At 38.8% G+C, this 17,024-nt stretch overlaps 1 protein-coding gene across 4 annotated transcripts in view; it reads right to left on the reverse strand.

The window, feature by feature from the left end:
• ACSS3 (acyl-CoA synthetase short chain family member 3) overlaps nt 1-17,024 on the reverse strand; it is a 140,667-nt gene that overhangs the window by 96,862 nt on the left and 26,781 nt on the right. For all 4 annotated transcript variants that reach the window (XR_006790593.3, XM_045872902.3, XM_045872901.3 and 1 more), the window contains exon 2: nt 10,008-10,152. Coding sequence is in view for 3 of the 4 variants with exons in the window: in XM_045872902.3 (XP_045728858.1) it covers nt 10,008-10,152 (145 nt within the window). In the remaining variant the exon portion in view is untranslated. The remainder of the gene's footprint in view (nt 1-10,007; nt 10,153-17,024) is intronic.

Raw genomic sequence — 17,024 nt, forward strand, 5'->3', positions numbered from 1 at the left:
AATATTCAGAAACCTTCCCATGGTGTTCTATATAAAAACACCTCAAAAGATGGGGAGGAAGCAGGGAATTTACAGGTGGGTGCTCTATAAAGTTTGAATCAGACTTTTCTAAAACCCAGTAAGTATAGCCAGCGATCCTAGATAAAGACACAAATGTGGAATAGCTTCCACAAGGCACAAAGTGATGGTATCCTTTAACTGTCCACATGCAAACAAATGTTGCTATTGTTAAGGAGATTTAAGCTACATGATGCCTATTCATTTCCCTCCTGGACCATTTGTCATCTCTTGGTTTCCAATCTTGCCCACTATAGTTTCTTCTTCAGAGAATTCAAAGTGATGGAGCTTCCTATCATACTTTGAATAAAATACAGTCTTGGGGCACCCGGGTGGCTCAGTTGGTAAGGGTCTGCCTTCAGCTCAGGTCAGGATCTCAGGGTCCTGGGATCGAGCCCCATGTCGGACTCCCTGCTCAGCGGGGAGTCTGCTTCTCCCTCTCCGTCCCCCCATTCATGCTAGCTCTTGCTCTCTCTCTCTCTCAAATAAATAAATAAATAAATAAATAAATTTTTAGGAAAATATATAGTCTTTACAATGGCACACAAGGTCCTACAGGATCTGACTCGTGGATACTCCCCAACCTCACCTTCTTCCACCTTCTTCTCATTGCTGGCCTCCTGGTGCCCCTTGATGAGCCAAGTTTGTTCTTGTTCCAGGGCCTCTACCTGATCTGATTTTCACTCAAATGGGCACATGGTTCTCTCTCAGTCTCTATTTGGGTCTGTGTCACTGGGTCATCTTCTTGGTGACCAGTAGTTTTTTCTGACAAACTTATCTAAAATGGCAGCCCGAGTCACTCTGTGGAGTCATATTTTTCTTCACTTATATTGTATAACTTTTCATTTATGTTGTATTATCTTTTTATTCAAAATGTATCATCTTCCTAATTAGAATGCAATTTCCCTATAAGGAAAGATGATATCATTCGCTACTATAGCCTATGATGCCCACAGTCATGCCAAATATATATCGGGTGTCCCAAAAGTATGCTTTAATAAATAAGTAAATTGACTCCATCATCATTCTAGTCCAGAAGAATGAATTCAAAACAGATGGTCTACTGATGTTGTCGAGTTAACTTTCTAAAAGGTCTGAGGTTAGCCACCCTGAAAATAAGACAAATCATCTACTAAGAATCATCTACTATCAATAAATGACAAAAATAAATTAATTAAGCAAATGTAAAAATTCATGGACCAGAATGTCAGGTTTCCAAGAAAGCCAAGTAAGGTAAATGTTTGAAGCAGAGATTTAGGTGAGGCAGGATATAAACCTTCACAGTCAGGCAATGCACTAAGACAAGATTCTCACTGCATTAAAAAATAAAAATTCCCTGTGGGGCCCCTGGGTGGTGCAGTTGATTAAGTGTCCAACTCTTGGTTTCCACTCAGGTGGTGATCTCAGGGTCCTGAGATAGATCCCCCTGTCCGGCTCTGCGTTCAGCGCTGAGTCTGCTTCAGATTCTCTCTCCCTCTCCTTCTGCCCCTCGGGCTAATGCTCTCTCTCTCTCTCTCTCTAAATTAAATAAAAATTTTTTAAAATTAAAAAGATGTAAAAAAATAAAAATTAAAATAAAATAAATAGATAAAAAATAAAAATTCCCCAATGTAGAGCAGACAAGTGACGTTTTTGGAAATAATTATTTCTCTCAGGATTAGATTTTTCTTTACTTTTTAATGGATGAGTAACTGTTCTTTTTCATGAATCCATTCAGTATATAATATGAGCTTATGCTATAAGGCCTGTATTAGACATGATGTTGGTAAAAAAACAAATACATAAATAAAATATTACCCCAATCCTCAAGGAATATTACTCTGGTCAAGAAATACACTAATAAGTAGATACACTAATAAGTAATGTAAAAAGCAAAAATAAACTCATGTATGGAGAAAGTGTCCTGGACTTCAAATCATGGAGAAATAGCTTCTGGCATAGAGGGAAGTGAAAAGAAGTGAGTTTACACTTCAAACACTCTCAAAAAATCTGGCTGAGAAAATTCAAGGGGATTGGTTGTCTTGTTGTCATTTTGAGTTGATGCTTAGACATTTTCATTTTGAATGCATGACTCTAAACATGGGAAAAAGTAAGCTAGGAAATATTAAAATGTTGCTTTCTCATTTAATTTATTCCTTCCTGTAGCATCTATTAAATTGGTCCAATACTTGTTTTCTTTACATGGCGTATTCTCAGAATCTAATCTAACTTACAATTTATTCAGTTGAGAAGTTATTCAAAACAGAGTTTTAGCTACAATTTTCATAAAAATTTAAATCAGTAGTTGGTGCCTACTCATCTACAATTTCAAATGAAATACAAATGTGTCTGCTAAAACATATTTCACAACATGGCATTATACAAAGTAGTTTACAAAAATAATAAGGCTTATGGAGAAATAAGGTTGAGCTAGGACTCAAAAATGAACATAAGAGTTCTTTAACATTAGTAAAAGTACTGCGACAGCATCATGTTCCATAGATCAGTTACAGGCTTAAACAGTGGGACTCACGCTTTCTGTTCTAAGATATTCTACTGGAGGGCATTTGCTTCCAAATTTCCTTGCAAAGAGGGACTGGTCAAAACAGCAGTGTAGGTTATGTAGCAGTATCATTAATTATTTTTAAATAATCTTCTTAGTTTTAGATTCTTAAAACCACTTAACTCATCAACACTGGCACTAAAAGATCTTCATCTTTTTTTTTTTCTTTTGAAAAGGTTTCAGATATGGATAAGGTGTTCTCTTTAAATTGTGAGAAAGTCTCTCCTGGACTTGCTAACAGGGTAATAATCCAATAGGAAAATGAAGGGGAAAAGGTTTGAATGGGCACTATAGAAAAGTGGAACAAATGGCCAATAAACACAGGAAAAGGAGCTCAATTTCCGTAGTCATTAGGGAAAAGCAAACTAAAACCACAATACAATATCACCACACATTCACCACAAAGTCCCAAATTGAAAAAGACTTGGAATTCTCGGGGCCCCTGGGTGGCTCAGTCGATTAAGCGTCTGCCTTCGGCTCAGGTCATGATACCAGGGTCCTGGGACTGAGTCCCGCATCCGGCTCCCTGCTCAGTGGGATCCTGCTTCTCCTTCTCCATCTGCCACTCCCCCTGCTTGTACTCTTTCTCACTCTCTGTGATAAATAAATAAAATCTTTAAAAAATTAAAAAAAAAAAAAGACTTGAGATTCTCAATACCAACTGTTGACAACTGACATTCTCGTACACTGCAAGTGGGAATGTAAATTGGTACAACCGGTTTGGAAAACTATTAAATGAAAGAATCTCATACACAAAGAGTTGAATAAAAAAGCCAGTGAGTACACATTCTATTATTCAGTTTATACAAAGTTCAAAAGCTAGTAAATGTCATCCTGGATGGTGTATAGATGTCTGAATAATAATCCCATAAAGGCTGAATAAGAAATGACTAAAACAAAGCAATAATACGTGCTTCTGGGGGCTGGGGATATTCTGTCTCCTGATCTGGTTACGTGGGTGTGTTCTGTTTGTGAAAAATCTAACAAGCTTTATACTTATGTTCTGTGTACTAATCTGAATGTATATGACATTTCATCCTAAGTTTAAAAAATGGCATGCTAGGAAAAAAACCTACACAAAGCACTGTAAATTCAATCTCATACTAGCATCATTCACCTACTCACTGAGCGTGGAGAAGGTAATTCACCTTACAGAGATATACCTTTTGGCAGAGCTGACTGCAGTACAACTGAAGTTTTTATTGCTTATTTAAGAAGCTTAAAGAAAGAAAACCAAGCATATGCACTGTTGTAACCCTTCCCCTCAACAAGACAACCACTGGCAGCACTGAATTTCTGCATGTTCTGGTTTTTGTGTTATAGGTTCTTGCTTAAGGAAATGCTGATGATGTGACAGACAAAGAACTATCAGATTTTCTTACCCTGACATATTTCTGAGACGATGGAATTCATATTTTGAAAAGAGCATCCTAAAGGTCAGAGTTGGAGGGAAAACTTCTAATGGGACATGGCCCTTGACTTCAGAGTAATTTTCTCCTCCAAATTATTCAGCCTTCATAATTACAATCACCAGCATAATTATATCTCAAAGAATTACCTTCAGTGGAGATAATAGACACTTTCAGTTCGAATTAAATCAGGAAAATTTAGCACACACGGGGTTTCATCAATTTTCCCCATATATATATACTCGTGAAAATTTCTCAAATGCCTTTTAGTGGTCACATTTTTTTTAGCAAACAAATAAATAAAAATTCACAACTGGGGCAACTGGGTAGCTCAGTCGGTTAAGCTTCTGCCTTTAGCTCAGGTCATGATCTCAGGGTCCTGGGATCGAGCCCCACGTCGGGCTCCCTGCTCAGAGGGGAGCTTGCTTCTCCCTCTACCCCCTGCTCATGCTCTCTCTTGTGCTATGTCTCTCTCTCTCAAAAAAATAAATAAAATCTTTAAAAAATAAAAATAAAATACATTTAAATTTTTTTAAAAATCACAATTATTTGAATACCAAAAAAGAGCAAACTTACCACACACAAATGGAGGTAAACTCAAAATGAAATTAGAGATAGAGAAAATAAATTTGAAGTAGGAATTTCTAAAAATGATGAGTACTATATATAACATACGCATCCAAATACAAACATAAACTCACACACACCCCTTTATTTCACTGAGTTTTGATAGAACCACTAACTTGAAAAGAGCTACCAAGAGAAGGACACAATAAACACATCCATTTCTCCTGCAATGCAGATCTGGGTTGTAAGTGTGGAAAATTCATGGAGGAAATATTCATCTTGAACTTCCAAGCCCAATGTAAATAAGCTACAATTCTTCACAGGTAGTAAGAGGTCAGAATTTACTTAGAAAGAAGCTCGTGTTATATTACCGATAAAATTCAAAGATAAGAAGTTCCTACACTAAAGGAAGCTAGACTCATTTAGAAATTTCAAATCGTATTTCCTTCATTCATTCCTTCATCATTCAACACATGTTCACTACGCACCAGTCCCCACTCTGTGAACAGAACAAAAGCCCCTTCCCTCAAGGAAAGTACATTCTGGAAGAGGAAACAACACAAAAGAAGATAGCTAAGTAAAAGAAAAACAGCCATACTGAGTAATAAATGGCAAAATTAAAAAGAAAGCAGAAAAGGGAGGTCCGAAGTAGCACAGACATGGGAACATTTGTATTTAATATGGCCAGGGAAAATCTCATCCAGCTACCATGGAAAATAACATCCAGGTACCATGAACCATAGCTATCTGGAAGAAACACTATCTCAAGCAGAAGGTAGGTAAGTACAAAGCTCCAAGTCGGGAATGGAGCAAGTTGAAAGTTAACTGCAGGAGGCAGCGGGGTCAGGGTGTGCAGTGCAGTGGAGCTGGGGTGTGCAGTGTAGTGGGGCTGGGGTATACAGTGCAGTGAGGCTGGGATGTGCAGTGCAGTGGGGCTGGGGTGTGCAGTGCTGTGGGGTCGGGTGTGCAGTGCAATGGAGTTGGGGTGTGCAGTGCAGTGGGCCTGAGGTATGCAGTGCAGTGGGGTCAGGATGTGCAATGTAGAGGGGTTGGGTGTGCAGTGCAGTGGAATCGGAGTGCAGTGCAGTGGGGCTGAAATGTGCAATGCAGTGGGGTCAGGATGTGCAGTGCAGTGGAATCGGGGTGTGCAGTGCAGTGGGGCTGGGATGTGCAGTGTAGAGGGGTTGGTTGTGCAGTGCAGTGGGGCTGGGGTGTGCAGTGCAGTGAGGCTGGGGTGTGCAGGGCAGTGAGGTCGGGGTGTGCAGTGCAGTGGGGTTGGGGTGTACAGTGCAGTGAGGCTGAGGTGTGCAGGGCAGTGAGGTCGGGGTGTGCAGTGCAGTGGGGTTGGGGTGTACAGTGCAGTGAGGCTGAGGTGTGCAGTACAGTGGGGTCAGGGTGTGCAGTGCAGGGGCGTAGGGGTGTGCAGTGCAGTGGGGCTGGGATGTGCAATGCACTGAGGCTGGGGTGTGCAGTGTAGTACAGTGGGACTAGGGAATAAGTCACAGGAGCTGATCATGCAGAACCAAAGGTCACAGGGAGGACCTTTGTTTTTGTTTTTTGTTTTTTTCTCTCCATGCTCTCAAGATAAAGTACAAATCTGTAGTGTGGCACTCAGAATTCTGGGAGTCTGGTTCACTGGAGCCTTATCTCGCTAATCACTCGTGCTTGTACTTTATGCCAAAGCCACCGGGGAGGCACTGGATTCTCCCTTCCCTGAATATCTCTGTATGAGCTATTCCTTGTGTCTGCAGGACACTCCTTCCCATGATTTCCCTTCCCACTTCTGGTCATTTGGGCGAATTTTAGGCATTGACTCTTCCAGAAAGCCTTTCTATGCTGTATTAACAGTTGGTTGAGCTGCATGCCTTCCCATGTGTTTCTACAGAACATAATACTTCCCTCTAACATAACCTTTATTACAGTTACGCAAGGTCTTAGCTCCTTAAAATTAGGGAATGGGTGCATTTACTTTGTATCCCTTGTTCCCAACAGGGTTTGGCATATAAAACAAACATTTGTTGAATGAATGAACAATGGATCTTGAACCTGGCTCAAATCTCTCTCCAGAAAGTCTTAATAAAGGGTTGTTTAAATTATCAGATCTACATAAAAGGTGACAGTTTTGGAAAAGCTCTACTTCTGAATCATTCTGTAAAATCTTCAGATCCTTCATGTCACTGAAACAATTTAGCCTAAAATGTGTCTGTCCCCTAATTAAATAAGAAATGCTAACTAACTTAATTAAGTTTTACTTAGTCAGAAACTTCCAGTAGAAATGAGACAGGGGAGATTAAAACAAGTACAAAGCCACTTCTCTTTGTTTGTTCTCAGTGGCATTACCATTAAATCTTTCTTTCTCTGTCTTCTCTACTTAATAAAATAAAGGCCACAGGGAACCGGGAGCAGGTAATCAAAGCGGAGCACAATGCCTCCCTCTTTCCTAACACGTCTTCCTTTAGTACTTTAGAGAAGAAAAGCCTGGGGAATCAGAAGCTGTCAGCAGGTGAGAGAAACAGGACTTTTAAGTACTTTGATGTCAGGCTAAACTGAAACCAATGAACCAGCACAAACCTCAAAAGGGTCTAAGAGTCTAGACTCAATATTAGAAAATCAAGATGAGTTAGCAGAAATGTTTCTAAGCAAAATGTGTATGTCTTTACCATATACTTATGTAATTGATTTACAAAAAGCAGCAAATTATTTAACTCTCCTTAGTTTATGTTTCTCTAAAGCTTTCTCTTTGGTTCTGATGGTTATGTATCAAATTCAATATTGGTATAGATAATATTTGGAAATATATAAGTAAGCATCCTAATCTGTATGCTAATTAAGATTCACCCGTGTCGGGGCGCCTGGGTGGCTCAGTTGGTTAAGCAACTGCCTTCGGCTCAGGTCATGATCCTGGAGTCCCGGGATCGAGTCCCGCATCGGGCTCCCTGCTCGGCAGGGAGTCTGCTTCTCCCTCTGACCCTCCTCCCTCTCGTGCTCTCTGTCTCTCATTCTCTCTGTCTCAAATAAATAAATAAAATCTTTAAAAAAAAAAAAAAAAGATTCACCCGTGTCTTAGGCCTTAATATTAATAAAGTGAAGCTGTGACAATACGCCCAAATCAGAGGAGTAAAGTTTTTAATCATAGACAAACCCTCATCTAAAAGCCAAAAATGCAAACCTAAAATAAAACACAGGGTACAGCAGGTTATCAGGAAATTTACATTATCTCTTATAATAAAACGTGGCCTCAGATGAAAAACAAGGTCGTTTGCTAATGGAGTTCTTTCTCTCCTCAGCCCCAGTGTGAGCTCTGTTTCTGTATAATTCATTCTGAAAATAGAGTTCACACTTACAGACCAATACAAAGTACCCAACAGTATAATTGTGGCATTATTTTATTTTGTTCTGTCTTGGGCTGCCTAACATTTGAACTCCCTTCTTATTGGATTGGAATTCCCCCAGTATGAGTCCTAGAGGGAGCTAGGACCCTAATTCCTACTATGAAATCAAAAGAAGAGAAGACATTTCTTCCTCCACTGCCTAGTACTTTAGGCATGTAACCTAAAATTGGCCAACTAGGTATTCCTACTATGTCAGTCTAGGGGGTTAACTCAAGTCAGCAAGTCTAGTTACCAATGTGTGGGTTCTCCTTAAATTTTTACCTCTGCCCCTTCTCCCTTGGGGTGTGTCATTTTTCTGAACCTGTCTCTTTAGTCTTCCCTTTTCATGAATTCCTCTTATGTTTAAATCAGCAGAATCCAGCATTCACTGATACAACCAGGCTGATACCTAGCTTGAACAAAACTGGCTTAAATTTCTCTCTTGATTGTTTGCAACAACTCAGGATGGAGACATTGGATTGTCCCAGTTGCTTTTTTTGAAATCTCTTAGAAGTCTAAACAGGAACATTGTTGATGCAAAAGGATATAATTTCAGGGAGTCAAGGTAAGTTGACCAAATTTTCTAAAAATCCAGTACAAACCCTAAGTAGGTTAAAAAAGCAAAAGAAGAGAATGTGCTTTCAAAAGCCTTAATTTAAAAGCAAATGCTTCGTGCTCGCTTCGGCAGCACATATACTAAAAGCAAATGCTTCTAAACCCTAGTAAAACCAACTCTGCTCAACCAGTAGTTCGCAACTAGAAACCATTTTGCCACCCAGGAGACATTCAGCAACGCTTGGAGACATTTTTGGTCATTACAACTACGGGAGGTGAGCTATTGCATCTAATGGGTAAAGATCAGGAATGCTGCTAAACACCGTACAGCGTACATAACAGTTCCCCATAACAAAGAATTCTCTGGCTTAAAATGTCAATAGTGTCGGGCGCCTGGGTAGCTCAGTCAGTTAAGCATCCAACTCTTGGTTTTGGCTCAGGTCATGATTTCAGGGTTGTGAGATGGAGCCCTGTGTTGGACTTCATGCTCAGTGAGGAGTCTGCTTCTCTCCCTCTCTCCCTCTCCCTCTCCCTTTGCCCCTCCCCCTACTCTCTCTAAATTAATTAATTAAATTAACAAATAAATAAATAATAAATAAATAAAATGTCAATACCATCAAAGTAGAAACCCTTCCCTATGCTTTTATCTCCCTTTAAATCATATGTAAATAAATGCCCCCACAGAGCTAGAATACATGTTACACAGTCCACAATACCCAAATACATTCATAATTATTTCTGAAACCTCATTTCTACCCTAATGTTAAAAAAAAAAAATCTTGTACTTCATCTGTCAATATTGTGATTCACCCAAGAACTACACAGATGGGAAAGAACAAATAAACAAGAAAAAAGAGCAAATGAAGGAAGGGCACAGTGTGTAAAAAGACCTGTAAAGGACGAGGAGAGCCAGAGGGCATGACGGGACAACCAAGATGAAGAACGGTTGTGTGCACGGCCAAGAAGGTCTGGAAATGAAGCTCGGGAAATGCTTGATTACAAATGGCTTCTACATTCTGGGGGTACAGATTTTACTCTCTAAGTAATAGCAATTTTTAAGGAAAAGGTTTTTAACTAGTTGTTTCTTAAGGAGGAAACTCCGGTGTCATGTTAGGTAGCGATCCAACAGGAGGGGAGGCTGGTAGTGGGGAAGTTGGGAGGCTGCTTCGCTACTGCGAGAGCTGAAAAGTAGCTGGACTGACGTGATGGCAACGTAGATAGAAGCAAAGGCCAGGAGAGGACTTACACATATTCTTAGAGGCTTGCTAAGCCCTCGCTGTAAAATGAGTCTCTTCCAGTACTGAAACATACAAATATAAGGGATAAAAGCTATCTATCTAAATGAGTTAACATATCTCTAGTTTTTCCAATTTGCATCAAAAGGAAACCACAGTAATGTAGGTCAATGAATTAAGTGAAGTAAAGGTTACACAATGTGAATGCAGGTTATTTAAGTAATTTCTATATGATTTCCAAATAACATATACAGAACATTTATGATATTACCTGCTCCAGAACCTCTTTGTAGGTAATAGTTGCTTTAGTGTTTGTAACAGGACTGTCGTAGATGATAGCAATCTTATCTCCTTGACCATTTTCAATATGACGATCGATGGCATTGTAACAAATGTTAAGCATTCCTTCCACAAACCTGAAAAATTGGAAGGTAAGTGTCAATAATTCTTTCCAAAATATATTATTGCTTAACCAGTTTCTATATTTCTAGTTTGGTACCACTGCCCTTAAAAGTGTTTCCCCATGCATAGTATGCCAGATAATGATGTCTACAAAGTAGATATTTAAGATGGTACAGAAGGGACATCTTTTTTTTTTAAGATTTTATTTATTTGCTTGAGAGAGAAGGAGTGCACGAGCACGAGTTGGGGGAAGGGGTAGAGGGAGAAGCAGACTCCACACTGAGCAGGGAGCCAGACGTGGGGCTCGATCCCAGGACCCTGGGACCATGACCTGAGCCGAAGGCAGACGTTTAACGACCGAGCCACCCACGTACCCCCAGAAGGGACATCTTTATTTTAATAAATATGTATTTATTTTGATGTGCACTAGAAAAAAATATATCTCACATTTCAAGGGGATAACTTTGTGGATTTAATTGCTTAGGACGAAACTAAAGTATGAAGCACCAAAATAATCTCGGTTACATGGATGAAATGAATTGCATGTAAGAGCAATGCAGGCCAAGCAAACATTAGGCTGAGAGACAAATGGTAGATGTGTACTGAGTTTGGGTATCTGCTGTAAAAAGACAAACTTACTGGAAAATTCAATTCTTTAAAAGAGCTATTTATATATACATTTTTTTTGCATCAACTAAGTGTGATGCCTCCAGTTGCACAAAGAATAGATAAGCTTTGTTCTGCTTTTTTTGTGTGTGTTTTCGAGATGTTTCATAATTTGAATAAAGAATGGACAAGCATATAAAATTTTAATTAATTTTTTCAAAGGCCTTTGCAATTTAGTGCTTTTCATCTGCTAATTGATCAATGCCTTCCTGTGAAAATACGGATATCATGTAGATAGATGGAGATACTTTTTAAGGAAATATATCTCATTTTTCCAAAAGAAAAAGCTTTGCATGTGCCACTTGTTTAGGAGGAGGGGATTAGAATAAAGCATTCAAATACAGCAGTGGTCTATTTGTCCCAATGTCAGATTAGCAAATATTGCAACAATGCAAAATAACAAGAAAAAAAAAAAAAAAGTTGATGCAAGAAGAAAAAGTCTTGTCCGGTAGCAGAGGATCACCTTCAGGTCTTCACTCAAAAAGCCCTGTGTGAAAGGAGGCAGTGAATTAAAAGCAGCTATAGATTTAGTGGCGGTATTAAGAAATTACACATACAGAACTCAGCAGGAGGAGGGATCACTTAATCAGGGTCAAATGACCCTCCACGCTTCAATAATCGGACTATGACTACCCGACAGCACAGCACAAAAAGTAATTAACGTGAAGATTCTTAATCGCCAAGTGTGATAGGTTCGATATTTGTTCAAAAATATTGTCTCTTCTTCCCCTGGCCCCACCTCCATGTGGGTTCATCCGTGGGAGCATGCTTTGCTGAATCAGCAGAGGCCTGAAAGCACTTGCACAGCTGGGCTCACTCACCTGCACCTCTACTTCCTCCAGAAGAGCCTCCCGGTATTACAGCTGCCTCCTCAGCCTCCTACCCAAAGCAGCTATTTGCAGGTGGGAGTAGAGCCCAAAAAAAGCGGGGACCCAACCGAGTCAGATAATATGTCTTTTGGAACCATGTTTCCAGTCATGCCCATCCTGGATCATCTGACCCATGACAACCTAGAGATACATGGAAACAACTGCTGAATGTGTTTGATTTGGACATTCCTAGAGTTACTGGATACGCAGCATAAATGTGGCCATAATGAGCTAATATGCCAAGAAAAAAAGGTAGCTTGCTTAACATTTTGTGGCAGAAATAAGGGAAGATGTTTTATGGGATTTTCTCACAAAAATATTTATTTCTATTTTTTTTTTATTTTGTTTCTGTTTCTGAAACAAAATATTGGAATATTGGCTTGCTGGAAGAGCAAATGTTTTTGTCATCATTCTCTTTTTTTATCTACAAGTTCTACTCTACCACACTTTGTGCCCAATAATTAATTATGCTCATGACAGTGCACAAAAAAAAGGGGCCCCCTCAATACCAAAGAACAGGAAGAATTCACTTTATCATCTGCTGACTGTTCTCCTACCGCTTTACTTATTCCTTCTCAATACCTTTCATGGAATCTTTTTCCTCTGTCAAATCTTTGACCAAGATTCCTAAGGCTCCATATCCATCCCTTGGCTCACTCTGCATACACTCCCTGGGTAATCTTTATACTCATATGGTTTCAACTTCCATCTTTAGCTCCAGTCCTGACCTCCTTTCTGGACCCTTATAGCCACAGTCTGCTGGACATTGAAGGGTTTCAGAATGAGCATCCTTAAAACATGCTACTTTGACATGTGGATTATTTTGAGCAGAAGACAATCAAGGCCCAAAAGACTCAGGAAGACCTTTAGCCTCCCCCCTCCTTAACTGCTTCTAAGAATTTAGTTAGACAGCCTGGTCCAGGAAAAGATCTATCACCAAAGGTAACTACAAAGGGTATGGGCTAAGCATGGTAGGCTGTGGGGGGAGGGCTTGGCAGGGCTTATTTGTTCCAATTCCTCTCTATGTCCCACGGTCTCTGCAAAAAAACATTTGCTCTTTCCATCTTCCTGTGAATTGTCTTCCTTCCCTTTGAAGCTCTAGGCCCCTACCCCCTTCACCTTAGCTCAGGATGCCATATAAGCCTCAGTAGTCTGACTATTTGACTCTCTCATGTCTGTGTGAGGCTCCCATACATTCGAAATTAGTTTTTCTCGTTAATTTCAAATTACATCAATTAATAGATCAGCCAAAAGAACCTAGAGGGGTACAGTAAAAAATTTTTCCTACCCAACAAAATCTCTATTTGGAAAGAATAACATGTCCAAAACTATAGTCATTTTCACCCCACCTCAACCCACTGCCCCATCCCAAATGCAAACCCTCCCCTTCTCCTGTTTTCCATACTTCAAGGAACAACCTTGCAACCCCGGGACCTGAATTAGAAACCCCAGAGTCAGATTTGATCCCTCATTCTCTACATTTAATCGGCCATATGTAACATCACATTAATCTCCGTAAATGTTCAGTTCTCTCATTGATAACCTGGGTTAGAATTACTGCCTCCTAATTAATCTCCCTGCCTCAGGCCTCAGCCCATCCTCTCAAGTCATCTCCTATGCTATTAGAATGTTTTTCCTCAATAAGTCAGACTGAGAAAGACAAATTCCATATGATTTCACTCTTATGTGGAATCTAAAAACAAAATAAATGAATAAACAAACAAAAAGGAGAATCAGACCTATAAATACAGAGAACAAACTGATGGTTGCCAGAGGGAAGGAGGTGGGGGAATGGATGAAGGTAAGTAGAAAATACAGGCTTCCAGTTATGTAACGAATAAGTCAAGAAGATGAAAGGCATAGCATAAGGAATACAGTTGATATTATAATGGCATTTTACAGTAACAGATGGTAGCTATACTTGCAGTGAGCACAGCATAATGTATAAAGAAGTTCGATCACTATGTTGTACACCTGAAACTAATGTAACATTGTGTGTCAACTATACTCAAATTTAAAAAAAAGTTTTTAAAGAATATTTTCCCTCAATGTAAATGTTCTCATACCAAATAGTGCTCAAAGTTATTTAATACTGTTCCATGAAGTTCAGAATAAAAACCATGTATCTTCCAATGGCATGCAAAGCCCATTCATCTCAGCTTTGTTTCTCCCCATCCAGCTTCCCACATTTCAGCTTCAATGAATTACAAAATTTGTAATTCCTGAGTCCAGTCAGCTGCTTTTTCTGTGGCTATCCTTTACCTTTACCACCACCCTCCCCCAAGCAGATCCAAAGCCCTATGCACATATGTCTGCCATGGTACTTATCACACTGTATTGACAATTGGTGTACTTATATGTCTCCTTCATTATACTGTAATCTACCTTATAGCAGAAACAATGTCATATTCTCCTTACAGTCCTAGGATCTACTATAGCAGTTCTCATATTAGGCATTCAATATATATTTGATAAATGAATGAATAAAAATACTAGTGAATGTTCAAGAAACATTGGATTTAAGATCCAGGTAGAGTAGCCAGGGCAGTTTTTACTATCTCATTTTAAAGTTGAGAGAACAGAGACTTAACAAGAATAATTCCCAGGACATTTGGCAAGAAATTGGATAATGCCATACCTGCAACCCAAGTCTTTAGACATCTAGACACACATCAGTATTAACATCATATTAATTATTTCATTTATAAATAACTTATTTTCTATCTTCAAGTTCACTGATTCTTTCCTCTGTGGTCTCCATTCTGCTGTTGAGCCAATTTGGTGAGTTTTTATTTTGGTAATTGTATTTTTCAGTTCGCAGATTTCCATTTGGTTTTTCTTTATATCTTGTGTTTCTATGCTGAAGCTTTCTATTTCTTTATTGTGACTTAAAAAAAATATTTTGAGTATGTTTATAATTGTCTGTTGAAGCATTTTGATGATGGCTGCATTAAAAGCCTTATCAGATAGTTCCAATCTCTGTGTCATCTCAGGGTTGGCATCTATTGATTGTTTTCCCACTCATGTTAAGATTTTCCTGGTTTTTGGAATGACGAGTGATTTGAGATTGTATCCTAGACATTGTGAGTATTTTATTATGAGACTCTGGAGCTTATTTAAAGATCCTGTTTGTATTCCAGACCTCCCCTAACACTGTCGGTGGAGGAGAGGGATGCCTCATTACTCCCAGGTACAGGTGTTAGTCCCAGTTCCCATAATGGCCTCCTTGGACACTGGCGGGTGTGAGGGGTATCTCATCACTGCCGGATTAGGGTGAAAGTTCAGGATCCCACTAGGCTTCCATGACACTATCCTGGCTGAGAGGAGGCACCTTTTTACTGTTTTCCCACGTGGTCTCCACTGACGCTGCCAGATGGAAGAGCCTCCTTACCTCTCTACCTTAGGCAGAATGAAAGGTCTGACTCACAATATAACCTTCTCTGACACCACCAGGGGAGGTGGCAATGTTTGCATTGCCACCTTAGAGCCTGGCTAGAGTACAAGTCTAGACTCTGCACCAGGTTTTCATGGGTGAGGATGGGATTGGGGTCATAGTTTTTTCTATAGCATTTGGCTGGGTTAGAATTTTAAGGGTACCCTTTAGGACAGGCAGAAAGGAAATTCAAATAAAGGGCAGGGCCCGCAAGCAGTGTTAAACAAGAACTGTTGCAGGAGATAACAAATTGGCATGGCTCCAGAGGAGGTAAGAGTTAATGAATATACCACTATAAATTGGCTAGACTTAAAGATTGGTTTACTGTGGCTGACTGGGCCAAGTGACCTGCAAGGAGCTTCCCAGCTCAAAGATTTGATTATTCTACCATGACAGATTCTTATTTCATTTTAAACCAAATCATTTCAGTAAAGGTCAATTGAATGCCTTCTATGTGCTATCTCTTCACTGCCCCTTCTAAATTCATGAGCAGGTTTTAAATGGGTTATCTCCCCAGATTATTAAAATAACTAATGCCCACTGAGAAAATATACTTTGGGGTATTTTACTTTTTATATATGTAAATATTTTGCTCCTATGTTTAAGATTGCATTATGAGCCTTCCCCAAGGGCCGGGAAAATTAACACACACACACACACACATTTAATGATGGCATAATATTCTATTCAATGGCTAGTCAATAATAATGTTAACCCTGTGTTGTTGCAAATTGCCTTTCGTAATACTGCCATTATTTTAAATGATCTTGGAATGGTGTTTCTTATAGAGAAATACTGGTTACATCGTTTTTTATTACATTTGCAGGCAAGTATTCCTACAATCAAACACATACAACAAGTAATTAAATTCCTTCTGGAAATATTGAATCAATTTATATTACAATCAGCAATACCTGAAATCCCATTTTATCACACTCCTCCAAATACAGATTATTCTCAATCTTCTTCAGTTTGAGAAGTGAAAAATGGTTTTAATTTTGGTTTGACTACTGGTATTAAGAACAATGTCTTATCAAGTTTTAAAAGTTCCTTATACTGAACAATGAATTTACGTCTGACATGGTTACAAATTATTTTCTCAATTTATTCATGAATTTCAATTCATGGTGTTTCCTGACATAAAAATATTTGAAATTTGTATGTAGCCAAATAAACTCATCATTTTCCTTTGCAATTTCTTCCCCTAAGAAATTCATAATACTCTCTTCTGGTTTCATTTTTTATACTGATCCCTGACATATGCCAATAATATATTCATGTATGTATAAAATCTGTATGTAATATATATGATATAGTATATTTACACATATGTATTATATGCTATCTCTGTGTGTATATATATGTATGTATATATGTATAGGTATACATATACATATGCCTAAGTACTTATATTTATATTTATATAATGATGTGGTGGTACAATTATATTTGTTTATTTATCCATAGTCAATTTTACAAGCATCAGGGTTTTTTGTACAATTTCTGTACAAGCATAAATTTGTGACTAATGCTTACTATACTCATTCTTTCATGATGCTCCAATCTTCCCATATGTATTATGCATATATATCAGAGTCTTTGCCAGGGCTATGTAGTTTCTAGATACAACTACTTGAATGTTTTGTCAGTAGAGTCTTGTGAAGAGTTTTCTCTTTAAATTCAGTCAGCTTTTAGTTGTTAAAGAAAGAAAGGAAAAAACTTCATATTCTTTATTCTACCACATCTCAACCCTGAATTTCTTCTGCAGAAAATTGAAAGAAATCTGAATGTACCCCACAGCTCACTTGAATAACAGAAAAAAATACAAAACTGAAAATAAATTGATAGCAATAATGGAACCACTAGAAATGGTGCTACCACCAGATCAGAGCAGGGGCAAAATTTGGACTACATGAAG

Source organism: Mirounga angustirostris, unplaced genomic scaffold (genome assembly GCF_029215605.1).
Source record: "Mirounga angustirostris isolate CCGP_5_RB_7025 unplaced genomic scaffold, mMirAng1.0.hap1 SCAF_5, whole genome shotgun sequence".
Lineage (NCBI taxonomy): Eukaryota > Metazoa > Chordata > Mammalia > Carnivora > Phocidae > Mirounga > Mirounga angustirostris.